The sequence below is a fragment of the Anoplopoma fimbria genome, chromosome 2 (genome assembly GCF_027596085.1).
Source record: "Anoplopoma fimbria isolate UVic2021 breed Golden Eagle Sablefish chromosome 2, Afim_UVic_2022, whole genome shotgun sequence".
In the NCBI taxonomy this organism is placed as follows: Eukaryota; Metazoa; Chordata; class Actinopteri; order Perciformes; family Anoplopomatidae; genus Anoplopoma; species Anoplopoma fimbria.
In genome coordinates this window covers 17,639,179-17,663,406 of record NC_072450.1, presented here as the reverse complement: position 1 = coordinate 17,663,406, position 24,228 = coordinate 17,639,179, and the positions used below count along the sequence as shown (strand labels likewise).

The 24,228-nt window shown below is 39.5% G+C and overlaps 1 protein-coding gene across 2 annotated transcripts; it reads right to left on the bottom strand.

Moving 5' to 3' along the window:
* Positions 1–878: 878 nt before the first annotated feature.
* Positions 879–19,465, bottom strand: polr2m (RNA polymerase II subunit M). 2 transcript variants are annotated; one of them, XM_054617732.1, is made up of 15 exons: positions 18,998–19,465; positions 18,233–18,313; positions 14,943–15,035; positions 14,046–14,210; positions 13,845–13,937; positions 13,636–13,749; positions 13,380–13,532; positions 12,892–13,017; positions 11,921–12,049; positions 11,743–11,837; positions 10,392–10,497; positions 9,509–9,592; positions 9,178–9,284; positions 2,679–2,901; positions 879–1,727 (listed from the first exon to the last, which is right to left on the bottom strand). In XM_054617732.1, exons 1-15 carry the CDS (start codon positions 19,070–19,072, stop codon positions 1,584–1,586), a joined length of 1,788 nt encoding a protein of 595 aa, XP_054473707.1. In that variant the 5' UTR covers positions 19,073–19,465; the 3' UTR covers positions 879–1,583. The 2 variants fall into 2 exon arrangements, with proteins under 2 accessions (XP_054473707.1, XP_054473699.1); XM_054617724.1 differs by lacking the exons at positions 879–1,727; positions 2,679–2,901 and adding an exon at positions 6,649–9,072.
* Between the last annotated feature and the right edge of the window lie 4,763 nt (positions 19,466–24,228).

Genomic DNA, 24,228 nt, shown 5'->3' with positions numbered 1-24,228 from the left:
TGCTGCCGTCCCATCATCGCCTGCCATTCCCAGCAACAACATGATCCAAATGCAGTCCAGATGTCTCAGCCATCAAGCTTCGATATTTCACTACCCCTGCATTAATCTTATCAAGTGTGTCACAGATCCCTGCTTGATAACGTCGCTCATGGTTTAAGGAAATCAGTGCCTGCAGCTGACCACAGCTTCATTAGAAACTGATAGACTTCCTGCTTCTTTAGTTTAGGTGCTAACAATAAAATTGTTTTTCAACCACTAATTGCTCAGAAAATAGTGAAATTTAAGAGTAAATAATCTGCATTGGAGAAACTGGATCTTATTTTACCTGAATGTACAAAAGAGCCCAAATGTCAACGCTGTTTAAAATATAAATATTCAGTTTACAGAAAGCAGATAATATACATGGAGCAATTGTCATGTGAAATTCTTAGATATTTCCTTCTCCAGATGAGGAGTCACAAAGCACACAGCTCATGTGCTTTTTAGACAATTTTGTCTGAAATTTGTTTTAGACTTGACACTCTATTTCAGTGGTCAATAATGCACACTATGTTATATGAAAGAGGTGTGTTAAACCCTTTAAATATGACACCGTAATAACCTTAATTTGGAATGCACATTATACAAGAGATTCATATTTCTTCCAGGTTAGAATTCAGTTAAGCCCTCAGCCCTCATCTCCTGCTGGCAAGCTTTTTTCTCAATGATGCGTCCTCATGACACCCATAGAAATAACAGCACACTGGCTACAGCCGACAGAATACAGTTTGTGATACCAAACTATGTGTCGGGGAAAAAAATGCCATTTTAAAGTTTATATAAAACAAACTAGATCGTCAGGTTTATTAAACACTCAGACAAAGAAACAATGTTCTTGATGCTCTCATCAGTGAGCAGTTTAATTTTGTAAAGATATAGCATCTGCACTGAAAACGCTGATGAGGAACTTCAGTGTCTAAGTCAGGGAAAACATAGATTGTCACTTGACTGTAAACAACCATTTGGAAAATGAGATGCATTTATTGAATTCTGTTGTACATTTTGTTATATTTGAATCTGACACAACTATCTGAAGGCAATGCCTATTTTTTCAAGACAAATCTGTAATTAGTCACCGACATGCCACAATAGTCTGCTCCACCTGCTGATGCACATTAGTGCATGTAATTATTTCACACTTAAATAGAAACGTTAACGTTCAACCCTTTCAAGCTCCAAAAGCGGTGAATGAATGGTTTCAGTATACTGACTAGAAACATTTCCCTCATGATAAATACTTCAAATGTAGATTTATCAGTCCTAGTCAACAGCAAGTGTTATTTTTTCTGCAGGACACTTAAAAAACTGAACCCAATACGATCAGAATGACAATTAAGTAAGCTAGTTTCTTAACCCGCCATTCAATTTCGTGAGACTGGGATACCAACTATGTCTTTACACAGCGCAAAGACTCTTTTCCTCTCTTAAGAGTTCTTGTCCTTGGAGTGAAAATCCTGTTTGATGGATCCTGATTGCGAGGTCCAAAGCCTGTTTCTCTCGGGGGCCAAGGCCACACTGGTTTCCCCGGCTCCGGCCTTCCAGGATCAGTCCTCCTCTGAGGAGAGCTGGGCTCCTTCATCGTGAACCTCTCTGTAGGCAGCCATGGGGCCACTGTCAGGAGTGTAGCTCCCCATAGAGATCTTCAATCCCTCAGACAGTTTCTGGGCTGCCAGCTTGGCCTGCAACTCCTGAAAATAAACCCAGAAGAAAACGTTGACATGAATAGGCTGGTAAACAGAAAACAAGAACATTATTATAAAGCAGCACAGCCATAGCTATTAAACCCTCAACAAAAGTAGGACTGATAATAAGCTTAACAGGCCTCTGTGAGTTGACAGCAGCACACTGTTTGACGTTTGGCTCTAAAGTCATTACTATGGATGTGAAGGGATACACAGCTCCCACACTGCCTGAACGCTGCCCTCTAGAGCTGATGGAGGGATCTGATGTGGACTTTCAATCAGTTCATGCTTGGTTCATTATTAATTAATTCTCCAATTGATTTGATGAGAAAATGTCATTGAGAGAAAATAACAGAGTCAAATTTGTGTCCTCATGCATATTTTTAGTAACACAGAGCTGTTTTTGAGCTGAACTCCTGCCAAAAATTTGTAATAAAGATAGCTGATCGTAACTAAGGCATTTAAATACTGTTCCCTCAACATGATACCACCCAGCATAGTGAGAAGCATTATTCCTTTATTTAAAGTAGGGCTGGGCAATATGAAGTAAAGCAAATATCACAATATCACAAATTTGTAGGGTTGACCACTGGTGCTTTAACAAATATTTACCCAATGTTTTTTTTAACTTATCATTAGTAACGTGGATATAATGACTATGTGGGAAAAGGCAACTAATAGAACAGTTAGAACAGTCTGGTAAGTTCAGACGCCACTTTACTGATATGCAGCCTTTAGAACCAGGAAAAGACAATACTAAGATTATACTTTATACATTTATAATATATAGTTCCATATCACAATATTGGTATGATATTGATATATTGACCAGCCCTAATTCAAAGACAAAATTTGCTCTTGGCAAGTGGAAATTTCTGACCCCCGTCAGTCTGCCTACTGTTTATTGTTCACGCTGGATGTATAAGATTAATGTGTGGAGGACTCGGCTGCACTAACCTGCTGCTTCTTTGTTTGGTCCTTCAGGAGGACAGCCGACTCGTCCAGAGACAGAAGCTGGGCCGGACTGTGGTGAAGAGGAGGGAGCCTGGCTGCAGTGATGTCATCCAGGTGTTTTCTGTCCCGCTCCTTCCTGGCCTGTGCAGAGAGAGGCAATGAGCCTTCAGAAGACTGGCTGGGTGACGAGGATCCTGAGGGAGAGATGTCACTTCTGTGAGGCAGCCTGAAAGGACGGTTGAGAAGATGTTATTTATAATAAAAATGATGATGTTGCTGAATGAAATCTACATAATAATATATGTATTTTCAGTATCAATTTTAACCAAAATAATCACAAGATAATGAAACAAAGTCCACTCACTGATTTGGTTTGAATCTTTGCCTCCTGTGAGCTGAAGTCTTCTCTGTTCTTTCCAGGACGGTTATATAGTTGGGCTTTTTTGGTATCTCCTTTCCGAGAAAGTAATTGTCTCTTGCTGTGCTGTTTAATTTGTCTTTAGATTCGCTGCTGAAACCAGAACTAGTTTCAGACAGTTTGACCCGGCCCAAGGCCTCCACCAGGTCAGCCTCTTTTGTCTCATCTGAGTTCAAAGAGGCCCCAGCAGCGGCTGTCTCCATGGTTTCACCAGCAGCCGCGCTGGAGACAAACTGGTCCTTTTGCTCATCCAAAGTGTTTTCCAGCATACGAGTTGAGACCGGTGAGGTCTCCCTCTCCTGTACCGCATCACCTGCAGCAGCCTCACTTTGCATGTTTTGGTGTGAGGATGCTGGTGTATTGGGGATAGCGCGTTGTTGTAAAATAAAAGCCTGCTGATACTTGGACTGTAACACTGTCCTGGCTTCAGACTCCAAGCTCTGTCTCCTTTCCTCTTCATCGTGGTGTTCAATGGCAAGGCGCAATTTCTCCGCAAATTCTTTTATCTTTTTTCCTTTGTCGGGAAGGCTCTGTAAAAACCTCCTACGAACAACAAAAACGTATAATTTGATGCTAAAATTCAAAACAATCATTCAAAATAGAGATGGGAGACAAACAAACCAACACTAATGTTTTAGACAGACGGATATTTGTACATGTCTCTCGAAGTCAAACAAATGAACACCCTTTTTTAAATAATTATTCTCTAAATTGTTGTATTGATGATGTTGGTTGAATTGCTCCACTCTCCCACAGGTGTTCAATTGAGTTTGTATAGCATTTGATGCACATCATTTTCTTATTCATGAAAACATTCACTGACCCTGTATGAAATTATCTGCATTTTTGTTATGTTTCTCTATTCATTTCTTTAGCTTATGTTATTCTTCACCCATCTGTCTTTTGGCCTAAATAATGTCACGTTAAAACCAACTTTCAAAACGTTGTATAATCATACCAGTGTTGTATATTGTTGTGTGTGACATATTGATCTATTAGTCACATTTGTAATTGGCTTGGATGCTGACATCAATTTGTACAATGTAAAAAAATTAATAATGTCGTAATCATTTTTTGGTAGCTCTGCATCATAAACACAGAGAAGCGTTTCACTTGTTTTCAACCATAAACATTTGTTGCCATCAGTCCAAAAATGACAGAGATAAACTTGTAACCACCAACACGTAAAGGTACATATGACAAAGCCTTGAGCGTATTTATAACACTGTTATAAATACAGTTATACATATTTGTAGATTTGTGTTTAGTTATTGAAAATTGTAGGGCAATGTAAACATCTTTTACTCTACCGATGGGCATCAAAACAGCAGGACGGCTTAGCTCAATCACGGTGGAGCAGCTCTCATTACAACCAATAACACTTGTTTTGTGGTCTTACATGTCTCTTATTTACTTGTTTTGTGGTCTTACATGTCTCTTATTTACTTGTTTTGTGGTCTTACCATGTCTCTTATTTGCTTGTTTTGTGGTCCTACCATGTCTCTTATTTGCTTGTTTTGTGGTCCTACCATGTCTCTTATTTGCTTGTTTTGTGGACTTACATGTCTCTTATTTGCTTGTTTTGTGGATTTACATGTCTCTTATTTACTTGTTTTGTGGTCTTACATTATCATGTCTCTTATTCACTTGTTTTGTGGTCTTACATTATCATGTCTCTTATTCACTTGTTTTGTGCTCTTACATTATCACGTCTCTTATTCACTTGTTTTGTGCTCTTACATGTCTCTTATTCACTTGTTTTGTGGTTTTACATTATCATGTCTCTTATTTACTTGTTTTGTGGACTTACATGTCTCTTATTCACTTGTTTTGTGCTCTTACATGTCTCTTATTTCACAGTTTCTTCACTATTTGAAACTACGCCAGTAAGTGCGCATGTTATGTCACGTGGACGTAGCCCTCTCTCATAGACTACACGGGAGGCACAAACTGGGGCTCACAGTGTGAACTCACTTGTTAGAGAGTATCTTCTCCTGTCGCAGGATCAGTTCTTGGAGCTCCTCTTTGCTCTGGTGTCTCAGGTCTCCCACCTGTCCCTGGCGCTCTGTCCGCGACGAGGACATCCCTGTTAGCTAGTGACAGCTAGCTACAGCCATTCACAAACAGCGCGAACTAACGTCTCAGTTTAACGCAATACACACAGTTAAAAGTTAGGCAGCTCAAAAACGCCACCTGTTAACTGACTCTTGTGTAATTAAGAGGGATTTAGAAAACCTCTAAAAAGGCGGCAGGTTCACTTCTTCAACACACGAGACAACAACATTTCAAAGTGGGCTTCTTCTTCTTCTTCGTGTGCGGAAATCCAACCTGTTGGGTGTAGCTCTACCGCCCCCACTGTACGGGTTGGTGTACTGCACCTCTTCTTCACGTTACAGCCGCAGAAGTGATTTGCTGCCCTCTACAGGCCACATATAGTCTTCAGCAGCAACATAGTTCAGTGAGTCTGAACAGACTTCAGAGTCTCAGATTTTCCATGGCTGCATTTCCCAGTCCGGATGTTTCCCAACCACTGTGCCAGTCCAATTATCATCCAGCGCAACAAACAATGACCCAACTTCCACCAAGAGGTTACAGCTGTGTCCTCTCTATCCCCTCTCAGAGTTCAAAGTCAGTTCAAAGTTTTGCGGCAGCTGCACAGTTGGAAAAAAAAAGTACATATTTATACATATTGTTTATATTTGATTTATGATGTTCTATTCGTCTGTTCAATGCAAGTATAAGGGGATTACGTCCTCTGTGTACCAAATCAGATCATGCCAGACAAGGTAAAACATTGATGGCTTTCTTATATTTTGTAGTTTTTTTTCAACATATACCGTATAATCCTCTCTTCTTATCAGAATCCCACAAACCAAAAGAAACAGGTGTATGATGTGTACTTTATGATGCAATCTGAAGCATAGGATTGGATGAACTTCACTGATAACATAACTGACTGCACACTTAAGACTGTCCCTGTAATCCTGATCCTAATTCTGCCAAATGTTTTTTTTAACTTGTTGTTTTAATGTACTACACAAAGCTTTGGAGAGTTTTTTTTTGTGGATCTACAAATTATCTTTCAACATCAGTGATATGGACAAAATCTTTCAACACCATGTCATGCCTCACTCTGAATTGGTCCATCGACATTGTACAACATATACAAATTAAAATAACAAGTAAGATTTGGTTTAGAAATAGCTGAAATAGCTTGCATTGTGAAGCCTATGTATATAGTTTACAGTACCTGAAATCTGCCAGCTATCCAGAACAGACAGCTCCTTAAATGTAGTCACTGAGGTTTTGCTCAGTGTTTATGCATGACATTACATGGGAAATTTAATTATTAGAAATGGATGGAAATACAAACCATTTTAAAGCCTTTTCTGTGTTGCTAACGAGCTATGATAAATTCAGACAGAGTGATCCACATCAATGAACAATGAAGAAGTCAGACGTATATACTGTAGGCTTCAGGCTTTAAAATATGTATGAGGTTGCACAATATGAAAGTGCTGACACAATCAGGATGCCTGTGTACTTATACAGTTAAGTCTTTATTATCCAAACATCAATGGCCTCTTATCATTAGTCGCATTATGATATGTATCGTTAAGGAGAAGGCACATCATAAAGCTTTTTCAAACACAGTTGTGGCAGTGCAGATAACAGCTGGATAATACTTCTGCCTGTGGCTCAGGAATGGCAGTCACCTATACAAGGTCAATATCTTTAAAGTGATTGAACAGTCTTATCATGCACAGAAATTTACTTAAAATTATATTACTATATTACCCTGTTGCCAATTTAAAGAGATCCATCCCACCCCAGTATCAGATAGTAGGCTTTTCACAAAGGCACAAAGCATGTTAATAAATATTTTGTACATAATGTGACAAAACAAAATAAAATTAATTTCATTTCTACAGAGCCAATATAAAATGGTCGGGATATAGACAGAATAACCAGATCAACCTTCATATAAGACTGACCGGCTCATAGCTCTCTGAGCAACATATAGGCTACATTCAGAGTAAACAAAACTATAAAAAAAATATAATCCTTCAGAATATTACTTACAAAATATTTGTACAGAGCATCAGATTATTTACACCCTACAGTAAGCAATGTTTCATTATCATTAATAGTGCTACGGGAAAACAAAGGCTGAAAACCAAGAAGTTTTACATCATTAACATGACTCACACTCTGATAGTGAAAGAACTAATATGAATATCTGTCATGAATGTTGATTTATGTTTTTTAAAACATAACTTTATTATAACTAAATTAGAATAAAGACAAGTTTAAAGGATTTGCACAACATTTTAGGACTCACGCATCTTTTGATTAAGGAAAGGATCAATACCACTGACTACAGTAAACATGTAACTGCACTTAGCTTAGCTTTAACCACAGAAACATGTAACTGTACAGTTATGACATACATATTAGCTTCATGCTAAGATAACTGCAGCTACATATTGTTTAGTTGAGCATAAAGACTGGAAACAGGGATCAAAAATCATCTACCAGCACGTGTAAAAGTGTAAAAACGTCAATTTGTCATTTGATGGGGGCTTCTGGACCAGACTTTTCTTAACTGGGATCTATAACTCAAGTCTCCACATTAGCTTCCATAAACCCTGTAAAATGGAGAATTCGGGATACACCAGTTTAAGAAGTAGGACTGTCAGTGTTTTTCAAAAAATCAACTTTGAGCAAATTCTTATATCGTGTAATGCATTCCCGCTATGTGTCTTGTGAGACTTGGAGCTTCAGCTCTGCCATTATCCTTAAAATCTTGACCCGAAACAATGCCATTGGCCCTAGTATCATTATATGAAATATTACTTTCTTATCTGTCTTTTTATCAGCTTCTGTCGAGTGTTCTGCGGATGTGTGTGGAAAAGAAGGCAATCACACAAGGTTGCACAGTAGATCCACTCATTTCTGGTGCCTCCACTGCCACTTTTGTTGCAGCTAGCAAGTGAGTTCTCAGATTTGTTGACATGGTAGAGCAGGCAGCTGCTTTTTATAATGTTGTATAACACTTATCTTTCCTGACAAAATGGTTCAGAACCCCAAAATACTTTCCAACAAGCTGCTTCTTAGATGCTTCGATGCAATAGATCAGGGTGATAGTGAATTTTACTTTTTCGTAACTTTAGAGCTCTTTCCTCCGGTTTTTTTCAGTCTTTATGCTAAGCTAAGCTAACCAGCTGCTGGCTGTAGCTTCATAGTTACATTCAAAAATTGAAGAAGTATCAATTTTCTCATTTAACTCTCAGCTAGAAAGTGAACAAATGTATTTCCCAAAATGTCGAACTATTACTTCAAGATCACTCTGTGTTTATCTTTTGTGTTATTTCCAGAAGCTTCATGAACGGTGTATCAACTCGAGGGGTTCTTGATCTTGGTCGAGAAGAGAGCAGAGAAGAAGAGGAATCCTCAGGACTTGATCGTGTGTCTGTGTTTGTTTCTGCGTCAACCTCATCTCTGCCTGAATGGACTGGAGGAACTGACGACTCAGAGTCAGACGGGTGGCTGAAGGGGAGCATCCAAGTCGATACTGAGGGGTTCTGCTCCAGCAAACGGCTGTACTGGACAGGAGTGTACCTCAGTAAACTGGACTCGAGTCTGCTAGGTGGAGGGTTATTAGATGTGTACGTCCTTGGTTGGGAGGGCGTTGTTAGGTATTGTAATGGATGTCGAAAGAGAGATGAACATTGAGTTGGGGATGAAGGTTGTGTTGGGGATGGAGGTAGAGTGGGTGATACAGGTAGAGTGGGTGATACAGGTAGAGTGGGAGATACAGGTAGAGGGGGTGATGGAGGTTGTGTTGGAGACGAAGGTAGAGTGGGTGATGGAGGTTTCTTTGTTGATGGTGGTTGAACAGGTGGAAGTTGTATGGGATGGAGATGAGTTGGTTCAATCTGAACAGAAGGTTCAACATCATGCCTTTTTGCTTCAGGTCTGCAGATGCACAGTCAGAGATCAGAGTGAGAAAGCACCTCCAAATGAAGCATGAAATATATAACCTGATGCTACTGAACATGTTTCTCTGACTTTGCTTCTTACCTGGGGAGCAGATTGCAGCCTACTCCTATCTCTCTGGTTTCCAAAACCTCTCGTGGTCTATTCTGTGTGGACATAAAATACTTCAGCTTGTCTTCTAATTCATTATTCTAGGAAAAAGGAAAGAGGAAACAACACTGTCAGGTCAGGTACATGCAAAGGACTGCAGTCACTTCATATGTGAAAGTGACTAGGTAAGTGCAGTGACGCGAGGAAACCACACAGAAAGTTCAGGTGATCATTTGCTCAGCAGCCCAGATTACCACACCACACCACACCACACCACACCAAAATAAAAACACACAGTAAACAAACAGTGAAGTATTTGTCTTACCTCACACTCCACTATTGCGATTCTGTCCAGAAGCTCTGAGATGAACATATCCTTCTGAGCAACTTGAGCTCTCAGTGATTCAACCTTCATAAATTAAAGATTAAAAAAAAAATTAGCATGTGTTTTCAGTCAGCTCTGCAATAAAGATTGTTGGCGTGATTTCCTAATAATTCTCTTGGATGGTTTCTGGAAATTACTTTGTGATTTGGTTCTAATTATTGGGGAAATAGGAATGGAAAGGAAAGCTGCATTTAAACCACTTAGTATTCATTAATTATTCATTCATCATTGGAAACTTGCTCGCTCTCCTGTAGACAAATTTGACTTAGTTGTATGTCTGGCTGGCCTGCTGTACACTGACAACAAGACTTTCTAAGAAGCACAAGCAATTCATATGAATGTATTGAAAACCGACTAGAACACTGTCTCTAGTTTCCCCAAAATATATTAGAATATTAGAAAAAAAACCATTGTTTTTTAAGGAATGTTCTTGGGAATTATTTGAAAATGACAGACCCATTAAAATAAAGTGTTACAGTTGAAAAAAATACTGATACTGAATACAAGAATGAGCTCTTTGGAAAATCAAACCGTGTAATGAACTCATGAGGGGCCAGTAAAGACTCTAAACTATAAATGACTAATGACTAAGACTATAAATGCCGTTTCTCTTTAGATCATCTTAACCACTAGGCCAACACAACGCTCCACCCTTTATTGACTTAGGTTCCAATTAAGTTTAATAATCCTTGTGTGCATTGAACTCACATGTACTCTGGTTGGTAAATAAACTTCTACTACTTCAGCTGCTTGCATCCCATCCACACCCATATTCAAAACACAAGAAGAACACAGGACTCGCAGATAAATAAACTCTCCTTACCTCCTCGATCATTCCTTTGACTTTTCTCTGCTGGCAGAACACCATGTCGTTCAAGTGTTTGATTCTTTCACGGAGATCCACAGATTCAGATTGCAGCTCTTTGGACCTAAGCAGAAACCAGCAAACAGTTCAACCCACATATAAATAAATCATGCTGATGAAAGGGGTTTATCTTTTCTGGAAATGTGCAGCAGCTCCAGCAATTTCTCAGATCAAGGATAAACAACTTAAGAAGGAAAAAAGGACAGCAGCACACTGATTGATTTGCAGTCTTTAAAGGAACAGTGTGTAACATTTAGGGGGATAATTGGCAGAAAAGGAATATGAAATGCGAAACATATGTTTTCATTAGTGTATAATGACATAAAACTAAGAATCCTAATATTTTATTCAGCTTGGACAAAATACATTCTTATCTATGGTGGGAGTGGGTGTCCTCTTCCATTGAGTACGCCATGTTGCGCTACCATGTTTCTACAGCAGCCCAGAATGGAAACAAACACTAGTGAGAGCGTTTTTACATTACTGAAAACCCTGGATTATTAAAGATTGGAATATTGATAAACTCCAACATTAGTGGTGTTTTAAATGTGTAATTTTTATGTTTTGGTGTCATTCAATATCACGCTGAAGCGAGCATTTCCAATGCTCTCTCTGTCGGGGCTGAGCTCCTCCAACAAGACTGTGTCTGTCATGGCCATGGCCATGTCTCTGGTTATTCCTTGTGTTTCATGTGTTTTCCCTTGCCCTTGTGTCTCCTGTGCTCCCTTGTTTGGTTATCTCTCTGTGTGTGTCTGTGAGGTGGGCGTGTCACCCCTCTCACTCTCCCCAGCTCCCCAATTACTGCCAAGCATACTCACCTGCTCCAAGCCACACACCTGCCTTCAATCTACTCATCAACTCTGCAGTATTTAAACACCAGTCTCACACACACTCACTGCCAGATCGTTCTCCGCATTATGCCAGACCTTCCAGCGTTATTCCCCAGACTGATTTCCCGTTGCCGACCCTGCCTGCCTGTCTGGACTTACCTGCCTTGCCTGTGCCCCGGTCAACGACTCAGCCTTCTGTCCCCGACCCCGAGTTTAACCTCTGCTTCCTCTGATTTCCGTCTGCCTGATCCCCTGCCTGTTTCCCTCTGTGAGTTTTATCCTGCCTGTCTGTATGCTGAGTTCTCCGCTTTAAATAAAGCTCCAGAACTGTATCCGTCTCCTGGTCGTTCTGCTTTTTGGGTCCACACCACACTCCGTGATAGTGTCTTACAGTTTAAAGCTCAGAAAAAGCTAGTCAGTGGACCTTGAGTTGGATTTCGCCACACTGGTGTTTGTTTATGTGGCCATTCTTTTTGTACCTTTTGACTGCAGTTGCATCAGTTTTGTCTGTCAGATCCATCAAGCGGAGACGCTGTTCACTATCCTGCAGCTTCTTGTAGAGTTGACTCTTTTCCTGTGAAAATATGTTTTCATTGTAAATTTGATTATCTGCAAGAAGTGAAGATATATTTTTGTCATGTAAAAATGTTGCCTTACCATATCCATGCAGTCCAGTAGGCGCTCCACTTCAAGGATCCTCTGGTCCCTCTCAGCAATCTTGACCTCTGCAATCTTGATGTTTCTCTCTGCTTCCTCCAGTCGCCTGATGTACTCATCGAGTTGGGCCTGTGTGAGCAGAAATACATTTTGGGATTAGATGTTGGACTGCTTTTAAAACGGCTCATCAATCATCAGGGTCGTGGTTGTAGAAAAAAAAAAAACTCAGACCAGTGCAAGTCCCACACCGTATGACACACTTCGCCTAAAAACACCAACCGAAAACATTCCTATTTTTTCACCTTTATTTTGCCATTTATACTGTATATGTGTTTATGTATAAGTGAACCATGAGAAATGTCTTGATAAAATAGTCAAAGGGCACTGCAGAGGTTCATTTTATTCTTCCATTCAATTATTCATTATCCGTAACCGCTTATCCTGTTAAGGGTCGCAGGGAGGTTAATTTTAAGTTTGGGAATTTTCCTTTTTTTTTTTTTTTTTTTTTTTTTTTGGGAATTTTCCTTTTTTTTTTTTTTTTTTACGAGCAATAACAGTGTTAACAAATAAATCAGACCATGCACAGATGTGGTCTAGACCGGTCTCGAAATGGAATCCAGAGTCCTCTTTGTCTGAGACCCAGTGAAGATGTGGTTGATTCCAAGACGGGAACAAGGCCTTCAAAAAGGGGTCTTGAGACCAAGACTGAGCTAGTTGGTTGATCCTGAGTTGGAGATCTGTCTTCGTCTCAAGACCAAGACTATACAACAACACTGAATGTAGCATCTACATTTCTGTCAATTAGAATGAGGTTTTTTTAGAGATACATTTTCACTGCATCACAATCTTTGTGAAATGCGCCACGTAATCATCACACGTCTATCCTGTTCCAATGAAACATGAAGTCTGGTATCTATTGCCACTGAAACTTCATGCGTTTAATTAATGAATAAGGAGTCAAGAATGCAGACCTGTAGGTTTTCAATCTCCTCCCTGTGTTTCCGTTGCTCCTCCTGCAGCTTCTCCTCGTACTCCTGCTGCAGCTTTGCTGAGATCTCCTGTAGCGCCTGAGTGTTGGCCTCCCGTGCCGACTCCACCTGGAAAATTCATAGCACAGCAAAAAATTGACTATTCCATACTGAAAGTAGAATAGAAGATGCATCTGGTGTGTTGCTGTGCTGCAGTGAGGGGATATTTTGTCATATCTGCTGGATCAAAGTATACTGCTCTATCTGCTGATTCTCATATGTCTTAAATCATTATAATTGGGGTAGTTTGTGTTCTAATGGAAAGCAAGCATACACCTTGACCCTCTCCACTGTTACTAACTCATCACAGTTTTGGAACAGGCCACTTGTAACACCAGCTGGGTGGCCTACATCTCAAAGAATGTGCCAGTGCAGGTGTTTTTACTGTTACATATGGAATTGTGTGAATGAGGATGAAGAGGTGTAATTACCTGCAGTCTCAGAGTCTGGTTTTCAATCTGCGTGGCTGCCAGCTCTTTCTCCTTGTCTCTGAGTTTATCTTGTGTTTTCTCACAGGTGCTCTGCAAACTTTTCACCTTGTCTCTCGTGTCCACTCTTATCTGACAGTTCTCCAGAAGGGATTTCTGCAGAGGAAACTTCTTTTAGTTATCAAGACAACCCACTCTTTGATGGCATGCAGCTGTCATGGAGCAGGTCTTCACAGACTCAGTGACATTGATTTGTTACCTGCAGGCCGATGTTAGCAGATATAAGGGAGCTGTTCATCTGATCAAAGCTCTCCATGGCTGTCGTCCGGACCCTCACCTCTGACTCCAGACTCCTCCGGTGTGAATTGGCAGACTGCAGACACACGTGGCACATTAATTCACAGCTTCACAGACTGGAGTTTGATGAGGGAGTTTAGAGCAGTCACACGGTGTTACATAATTCATTACCTTGATTTCCTGTGAAAGCTTTTGCATTGATTGCTGCATTCCTCCAAACTGCCCATACATCCGCTCTCTCACCTTCTCCAAAGAATCTCTCACCTGTATGTCACACAAAACATACAGATATTATCCAAAATACATCCCACACAGCCTTGCATATATAATGTGTTGACCTAAAGGCCCGGCTCTTTGTTAGTTTGCACTCACCTCCCTGATGTACTTCATCTCATCATGAAGGTGATTGACCGTCCACTCTCGCGCCATCACCTCCTGCTGCCTGTCCGAACCCGTCCTCTGCACAATGCCGTACACTTTGGGCCCATGATTCTCCTGCGCGATCTCTGGAGCCCCATTGGTCATGTCCCCGAGGTGCTGAGGGAGACAAGATCGCAGCGGTCAGGTTTCTGCAGCCAACCTCCACTGAGGCTAACTTCTACCATCTACAGTGTGTTTGTGTATTTGTTTGTTAGCTTATGTGCACAAACGCACACTTTCAAGTGCATCACATGTTTGTGTGTTTGTGCGTGGATGCACATGCCTGCATATGTACACTTGATCAGGTATTTCCAGCACTACTGCTGCTGAGCACTGGAAACAGGAGGCTGGAACAACCAGCTAAAAAAAGTGCAGGGTATTGAAAGTGTCACGTTTCTGCAACCCAGTAAATGAGCTGCTGCCTGTGTGCCTATTGTACCTCTAGCAGCCAGGCGTCTGATGCACACCAACCGAGAAGAAGTGCAGCATTTTAAACAATGCACAAACTAAATAACAAATGGATGTTAAAGTCCTGGGCACGAATAAATTACAGAACTGAAACTTAGAGATTCAATTTCTATAAATATTTTAGTAATGTAGAGCAATGGGCAAATGTTTTGTTTGGAGATTAGGAAGAATGATCTATTTAGTGCTACAAAAATAGACTTCAGACGTTGAATTTGTTACAGCCATCGACAAGCATATGTTCATGTTGAATACCTATGAATACATTATTAATGACAGCCTTAAGGTGCATGCACAGAAGATACAGAAGGATGTCAGTGACACACATGCTGAAGCAGTGGCAGTGTCATGCCTATTATTCATGTGTTGGATGCGGCTGTCTACCTGCTGGGGTGACTCCCTGCCAGCTGGCCTCCCTCTTTGGATCAGCCCATTCTTCTTCTTCAATGTCCCATTGGCATCCTTCTCTTTTTCTGCCTACAGAGAAAAAAAATAAATATATATATAATATTCAAGATCCCTGAGGTGGAAAATTCACATCATACCAGGTGTGGATCCTGGAGAGTTACATTTTTTTTCCAAATAAGTGTTATTATTTGGTGTAAACATTCTGCAGCACAGACAGACCTTCTAATCATCTAACGTTTATGTTGTAATAATTCTCTCTAGTCTGTCATTTTTCTGGTCACATATAGGTTTTCTGTCAACAAGACCAAGAATGGAAGCAAACAAACAGTTTTGCCCATTTTTGCCATTTTATTATCTTTTTTACTATAATTATTTTGCATTCATTCAGTCTTAATTTGATCATGTGGCATTGTTTTCTACTTGTATGTGTATTATATTTTGTATCTAGTGCCTGGAGTCTCTATATATTATAGTTTAGTTTTTTTACAAATGTTTTTATATGTTTTGCTTCAGAGTAGTGCATAATAAGCTGTGCTTGTTTGGTTATGTGTCAATGTGCCTAGATAGATAGATAGATAGATAGATAGATAGATAGATAGACCTGTTACACAGCGTAAGAGGCATCAGTCTCAACATCTCTCAGAGATAAGAGTGAGGAGGAGCTAGAACAAAGACACCAGTGTTGTCTCGTGGACAGATCCACCACTTCATCTACAGAGGACATGCTGTTGAGGAATGGTGATGGCCCGCTGATGGGCGGATGTGAATTCCAGCAGATGGGAGAGAAGAAAAGCCTTGTTTATGTTTTAACAACCCTGCAGCTCAGAATAACAATGCTCTATGTGCTATCACTTCAGCTCTGACTTTTACAATGCCAATATTTCAACACACTGGTGGACAATGTTTACCTGATTGCAGCTGAAACTGCAGCCGTGTAATAGTGGTGGAAGGAAAACAGTTTATTTTGTTTTGTGGCCTTGAGGAGCCTGACATCCGCACAAGTCACTGACTGCCAGAGTCATGTAAAGATTTTAAGACGCCCCTTTGAAATAACTATATGCATGTCAAACATTTCACTGTGTCATTTGTTAACTGACTGCTTTGTCTTATGACTCCAATGTATATGTAGAAACTTCTATATGTAGCAACTGTCTCTAAGTAATCTGTGTGTGTGTCATCTAGGCCATAGTCACTGGTTGGATTGTGTCCATGATGTGTCAGGTTGCAGGACACACCCTTTCTAATTTTATGGTGAATAACCACTTTAACCAGCGTTCCTACTGAAGCATAGTATCTCTGGCAGAGGATGTTTCTGTCATTTCCTTCCTCCTTGATAAAGTTCAGGCTTTCCCTTTTTCCTTTCTTCTCACGCAGTCACATAAATACACAATCAAAAAGATGCGACTGATATACAGTTAAACTTCCGTCTAGATAACATCTAAGATTAAAGTTTGAGCAACTTCAGTGGAAATTTGTTTGAGCACATTGGCTAAAAAAAAAAAAGGATATCAGTGTATTCCTTTTATAAATAAATTAATTAAAAAAGTGGACTGTCAATTCATCCCTGCTGTATCACTTTTGAACACTGTGCTGATACTTGAACTAAATGCTGTTGCAACAACAACAGAGTTACGTGTCACAGCAATTGCAGCAGCGCCTACTCAGAGCCCTAAGCTCAGCGCTGAATACATAATGAGCACATGAAGAGGACACAGAGAGGTGAGTTTTTAACCTCTTTAACCCTGATATTCTACTTCAGTTTTGAAGTGGCTTCAAAGTTAGGTTTTTACATAATGTTCTACAGTATCACATGGACTTTATATATTAGATTCTTATAGCACTTGAGTTAATTAACATTAGCTAATGTTGAGTGAAAATGTTTCAAGGCCAGAATCATCACAATTTTGTGTTTTTGGAAACCTTTGGATCTTATATCTTATCTTATATTTGGATCTTTCTTTCTGATACTAAGAGGAGATATTTAGGCTACTGGGAGCTGGTTAGCTTAGCTTAGCATTACTGGAAACAAGGGGAAACAGCTAGCCTTGGACTGTTCTAAGTTAACAAGCACCTCTATAGTTTATTAATTGCACATAACCTTCTTTTACAAGTTTTTGTAAGTATTAAACAAACAAGATAAAACATATGAATTAGGGAACTATAGAGGTGCTGATAGGCAGATTTAGTTACTTTTGAATGGAGTCAGGCAAGCTGTTTCCCCCTGTTTCCAGTCTTTGTGCTAACTCTTGGCTGAATAAGTACATTTCAAACATTGGTTATAATTCCTCCAAGGTCATTTCTTACTATTTTCTTACACAGTTGCAGTGGTGCAGAGTTTGCGTCCTCTCTAAACACAAACTGAAGTCATCTTTGAGCACATGGCTGTTACTCCACTTTGTGCTCACTCTTGACCCGACTGTCCTCTGACATCAGTTCCAATAGTCATGGTCACACCCTCCCAAAAGGAAGCACATTCAGAGATTGTGGTAGCGTGCTATCAGTGGAGAGTGTGGAGGTGTGGTAACTAGACGAACACCATACTCCTTGGCCAAGGTTCAGACAAAACATACCATGTGCTGTAAGGATTCAGCACATTGAGGACCAGAAACCTTCTCAATGCCAAAAATAAGCAGAGTATCACAATCAGTTCTCACACTCTCTCTGTCAATCTCTGGCCTCTGGACAGCAAACAAAGGCAGGGCCAGAGACACCTACAGCAAACACCAACACAGCCTGCAGCATACTCACAATCATAGTCCACACACTAACAACGCACTAACAGACATGGAGACTGTGCAGAGTGTGCTTATGCACTTCAGTAAGATAATGCAAATGTGTATGCTACGTTTGTTTAGTAACTTCATACTGTGTCTCAGATGTTACAGGTGTGATATCAAATATATTGTCTGCTTATTTTAAATATTTTCTATTGTATATTGTATAGATTTACAACACAGTGTCGGACTTCAGCTTTGAAGTAAACGTGAAACAGCTGTGTGTGCATCACACACACACACACACACACACACCCATCTGTCATGGTTGTGTAACTAGTCCAGATGATAAAATACACATAAATCTCAGAGGCTCCGCCATCTTTCTTTTATTTGTATTATATGATGAATTGATGTTGTATTTTCAGTGCTTACCATTCTTCCACATCACTATTTTTGTGAGTGTTTTTGAGAGCTGTCAAGCAAGACTTTTAGGCAGGATGCAGCATGGTTAATTGTAGAATTTCAAAGAGGGAGATATATACAACTTACTGTGTCTGAGTTTGTGGTTTTTTGCTCCTTATTTCCATAATCTCCTGCATGAAGAGTTAACCTGAGGCGTCTGATCCCTCTCTGAGAAAAACAAACAGACAAAAGCAAACAAATGATGTTCTGCACACAAATTGATCTTTGCATTATGTCATCCTGAGAAAATATGATAGAGTTCACATTGAAACGTCACTGAAACTGAGGCAGAGAATGGTGTGTTTATTTATAGTCAATGGAAACAGAGCTGCAAACAAAGTTTATGTAAATGCTCCAAAACTGTGCTCACGGATACATTGTAAAATTTACACCACAATGTGTTCTTTGTTTTGTTATTCCCCCCAAAACGTGACTGCCTTGATGAACCTACTCATACCCAATCATAATAGCTTATTTCTTCACTAGAAAACAATGGGAATAAGTTTAAAGGCCTGTTTAATACAAAGGCCTGTTTTATCTGAGAGCTGTTCAAATAAACATGACAGCCCTGCCTCCTGCACACTCAGCTCACATTACATGCTCCTGCAAGTGATCACATCCTATAACAAACTTTTAGATGATCAGAGAAACAGAAATGTTAGCTGGGACTGTATACAGTGAGCAAATGTAACTCACTGTATACCCAGAAGAAACCAAGTGGCCACAGAGTTAAAAGGAAACGGGGGACTAACATAAGAGGGAGGGGGTAAAAAACACTGGACTGTTTGCAAAACACAGAGGAGAACGGAGAGAGAAAAGGGTCAGTGTCCTGACTCATCTAGGACTTCTTACCTCACTTGAAGACTCGGGAGAGTCCTCTGTTGTGGTGGTGGTGGAAACAGTTCGTCCTGAACCGTAGCGAAGCATGTCTCCTCTTCTGTCCACTCCTCGTTTCTCTTCCTCTCACTCTCCGGACCTCCTCCCTCCCTTCCTCTCACTGCTCCTTCCTGAGTTCTGTTCAGACTCTCTGTGCGACCATCTACCCCCGGCTCCAGCCAAGGAAGAGGAGGGAAATTCCACTCTGTTAAGTCTGGTGTTGGGGAGTGGGAGTCAACAGGCCAGAGGTTTTCCTTTCTGTCTGTGAAATGATCAGGTGAAATCCAGTTCCACACTCAGAAACACAAATTGTCTTAATTCCAGCCTGACCGCTTCTTACTCCACCTGGTTGACAGGCTTGTTAGTCTATCAGCAACCTTTCTGCCTGTCTCTCTTTCTCTCTCTGTCTCTCTCTCTCTGTGTGTCTCTGCATTCCCATCAGACCTGTCGGGCCACATTTCAGCTGCCTGCCTGGTCTGTGCCTCCTGCCCTGAGAGCATGACTTTCACAGGGAGGGGCCTCTTACTTGGGCTGGGACAGGTGGAGCCCTTCTTATCAACATGAGTGGATAACAGGAGGAGCTGGTACTCACTGTTCACTTCTCAGTTTGACAATATCCCCCTGTCATGGCTTTGCATGCAAAGTCTTATTAATGCTCACACTACAAGTATTGTATTTAAGTACAGATTAAAGTTACTTTTACTTTACTTGAGCTTATGCTACTTTTCATATTTAGTTCATTACATTTCAGAGAGGATACTACAGCTTTAGTTACTGGTCACTTTTCAGATTAGGATTTTATTAACAAAACAGATGATAATCGTATAACATATAATGTGTTAAAACAGATTAAACAACCCAGCACTGCCGCTGTGAGAATGAAAAACTCTTCTTCCATTAAATAGAGTCAGAAATGATAACCTTAAACTAAAGGTACAGGAGGTGTCTTGTAATACAGGAGTTGCTTAAGCCAATACATTATTGATAGTGTTGATAGTGGATAGTGATGAAAAGGAAGACAACACAGCAAACATTATTGTTGCCTTCTGCCTCACAACTACACCTTCACTGAGTTTTACATGGTGAATTTATGCTTATGATCAGTTTATACTCACTCATCCTGTCAAATATATTTTAGGAACAGACAGACAATCATCCTAACAGCCAGATCACATTCCTTGTATGAATGACCTGAAGTCACTCCCTTTTAATAGAAACCAAAGACACACTAGAGTCACAGAGGAATGGATAGTCAAGTTTAAAGGCTGAAGTTGCCAAGCAAGTGTTTGTTTTACATTTCTTTTTTTCAAAAAGCTGTAAGCTGATGTCAAATATGTCAATAAATACGAAGAGAAAAATTTCAAGAACAATATAAGAGGTATTTCTACAGGTTAATCAGTAACCAGACATCAAACAAATGGTGTTTCTTTACTTCTGCAATCAGTGAGCCGGCCTCTGGCCAAGTCCAATGTCATGTGGAAATCCTCACCCATAAACACATTGTATTCACTTCCAGTTGTGACTGTGCTCTCACTGCCGAACAACATACCAGATTCAGGTGGAGAACACATGACTGAAACTGAACAATTTATGGCAAGTTAAATCATGCCAAAAAGCTGATAAGCAAAATGTAAACCAGTTACAGAAGATAACTAAGTACATTTACTCAAGTACTACATGTGAGTAAAAATGTATGGTAATTGTACTTCAATAGAGTACTTCCATTTTTATGGTACTTTCTATTTTTACACAATTTAAATACAGAGGGAAATTTGTCTTTTTTACTGCACTACAATAAACTAACGACTTTGGCTACTAGTTACTTTTCAAATTTAGATTCTACATACAAAACATATGAGTTTCTAAAATATGACGCTGTTTTATAGATTAAACTGACCATCAGATCTCATCAGAGCTGAAATGATTAGTTGATCAATTTTGTTTCCTTAAATGTGATGAAATGCTGCTTTAAATGATAGTAAACTGAGTATTTGTTGCTTGTTTATTACTATGGGGTCTACCTACTGGGTACTTTTTCAACCACTGGAAGATAATCAGTGATACTAAGTATGTAATAAGTGATAGTTAAGAGTAAGTTGCAGGTGTTGTTTGTTGCTGCACGCAGGTCACAGGTGTTTGATATTTTCTCCTGTGTGGAGAGGTTGCTTGTGTAGAATTTTGCTGTTGAAACCAACAACAATAGTTGTTGTCTGTTCAGATTTAGATAGACTTTTGTTTCAACGATTGCTTGACAGAAAAGCACCATTACAACTGCTGACAGACAAAGTGCTGTATGTGATGAAATGTCACAGCTTCACAATGCTGCACTGTTTTCAGGAACACATGGAAACCTTAAAAATCTTCCAAAGTTACAGTCTTTCCCTCTTTGTGTTTCCACAAACAGAGTTTCCTTGCTGAGCAGGGTTGGAGGGATAGTAACACAATGAGGAAATTTGGTAGCAAAAACAGTCAATTTAGAAGATCCTTAGGTGAGTTGTGTAACTGCTAAAGCCTCTTTATCTTTCGCTGAAAATAAGGACTGTGGATTTTGTTGTTTGTTGTCTTAAAGTATTAAAGTAGACCTGAACATATGTAAACCGATCCTGAAAAACCTCCTACTGTGTCCAATGGAAGTTAAATGACAACAGTTTTATGGATGTATAACTTCTGATAAATCACTTGTTCAGTGATCTAAGTGACCTAATCCAAAAGAGGAGGGGCTGTTGGCTGACTGTACAGTAGTAGTGCTGATAAAGGATCAATTATCCTCTTATCTGTTATCTCTTTTATAGCTCAGTAATTTGATGATTGATACTGTGACAATGTTGTGTTGAACCTTGCAATAAAAATATAGTTCTAACACTACAAGGATAATTTGACTCTAATCCAATCATTTTTCAAGTTATTTAATCCAAATCTATCAATCAATTTGCCAAAATACTTCCTCCACATAATTGATTTAATTCTGAACAAGAGCTTCCAAGTGTTAAAACTATCAGTTGATCATGAAAGAGTTGAGATACATGAGAGTGACTCAAAACACACAAAACAGGAAAGCAGGTTTGTCCTGCTGTACCGAGGTATTCACTGCCTGAGGGGTCCAGCAGATGTTTACCTTGGTGTTATTGTACAGAACCTGAGCAGCATTACATGAAATACTTGACACAAAAACTCAGTTCAACTTTGTAAGTGTTGATCTACAAATAAGATTTGAGAATATGACGATATATTCAGGTCGGTCAGCATGAAAAGGTTGCTGAATTTACAAAAAGGTCACACACCTCTTATGAGCACTAAATTCAGTAAACTTCATAAATATCATATCATAATAATCACTCACAAAAGTCTTATAGCGAGCAATTCATCATCCAGATGGAAGTATTTGGGAGTTATGTATTGTCTGAGTGGGAGACAGACTCCCCCTTTAATGTCCCTCTGGGTCTGCAGAGGTCTGACAGCTCAGTCTGGTGATAATAACCAGCCTCCACTCCCCCTCACAGACTATTTTCTGTTAACCACGTCATTATTAATGCAGAATATACCTTTAGACACATAATTGAAGACAGAGAAACAAACCTATGAGACCAGGTACTATTGTTACAGCTAGGGGGCAGCATTGCTCTGTGACATTTTAACAGAAATGATCACAAGCTGTTTTATAATTTCTGTCCACCTACATTTAACCGCCAGAGTTGTTTCTGGATCCCTGTAAGACTTGTTAAACTTGTATGCTTCCTATTTTGAACTGTGAAATAGAGATCTCCGTGTGAAAACCAGTAGCATTTTAAACCCTGTATATTTGAAATCTCCCACAGTTCCCTCTCTCTCTCAGCTCACCTCCTTATTTCTCAGCAGTCTCTCTGGTTGAAGTCACTCATGCACATAAAGGAATCTGAAGAATGATCACCTTGTTAAGCATACACAACTTTCGCCTCTTAAGCCGTCCAGCCTGCAGCCCCTATTAGTTTACTGCTTGGCTTGACACAAGAGAGAGAGAGAGATAATACTGTGGCACTCGAAAGGTTGATTTGTTTGTTCCACACAGAAAGGCAACAAATGAAGGTCATGCCCTGCCAACAATAGCCAGCAGGCCAGAGCGATTAAGAAAGCCCAGTCTGTTCACCTCCTTGTTCTGCTGTCGTCAGCTGTAGATTGTAAATAAAGTTTTCAGACTGGGAAGTCTACATCACCAGCTTTTTCCTTTTAAAACATGAAATGAAAGTAGATTTATGTGGGGTTTTTTGACACAGAAAAAGACTCTTTAGTATCAAGGTAAATCAGATCTCTACAATGTGACCCAAATAATCTACTTTCAACTGCGTGCTCCATTTGGACACCAGGATTTTTTTTATTTTACCCCAGAGACTGAAGGAGGTCAAAGCTCTGCACTGAAAGGTCATCAGGCCTAAACACAGATTTCATATGCTTCATATGTTCCAGCAGAATAAATACTGACAAGATTAAAGATAAAGAGCCGCTATTGACACAGCTGCTTTGACCCCATAGAGATTTTATCACAGGATGAATGAAGTCAGTGTACAAGAATCACTATACTGATCAAATCATCTCAGTCAAAACATTTTACTCTACTACATTTCAGAGAAAATTATTGTTATTTTTATTCAACTACATTTTCTCTGATTGCTTGAAATGCTTTGTAGATTTCACATTTTGCAAAGTGAAAACACAGCAGTAATTGTGTCTAAAATTGAGTCGTAAAAGTTGCATTTTAAATTAATTTCTCTGTCAGATTGTATTCACTTATTTTAAGAAGGAAACAAAATGATCGTCATAAAAATTGTTAAAAACAGCTACACATTGAGAAGGTAACTCCACTAACGCCATTCTTTATAAGGAGCACTTTTACTTTTGATAATTTTATAACATTTTGCTGATAATACTTTAGTAAAACTTAAAATACAGGGATTTTACTTGCAATTGGGTGTTGATATTTTTTTCTTAGGTAACTGATCTTAAAAATAAAACAAATCATATATACATGTCTTAATTAATGAATATTTGCATATTAATAAACATATTTTTCAATGACAGAAAAGAAATAGATGCAATATTAAACATTTTAAAATATGTATTTGGAATTTTTGTGGAAAAACATAGACTTAAATTAATAGTTAAATTAGTATTAATTCTTTATTTTAATACCTCTTAAAACATGTCTGGAAGGGATCATTAAATGGCAAAATCAG

Coding starts and splice junctions, on each gene's coding strand:
- polr2m (XM_054617724.1), bottom strand. CDS start 19,072: ATGCTTCGCTACGGTTCAGGACGAACTGTTTCCACCACCACCACAACA. Junction 13,750..13,844: donor AGCTTTCACAGGAAATCAAG/GTAATGAATTAT, acceptor GTGTGTCTGCAG/TCTGCCAATTCACACCGGAG. Junction 9,285..9,508: donor TCGCAATAGTGGAGTGTGAG/GTAAGACAAATA, acceptor CCTTTTTCCTAG/AATAATGAATTAGAAGACAA.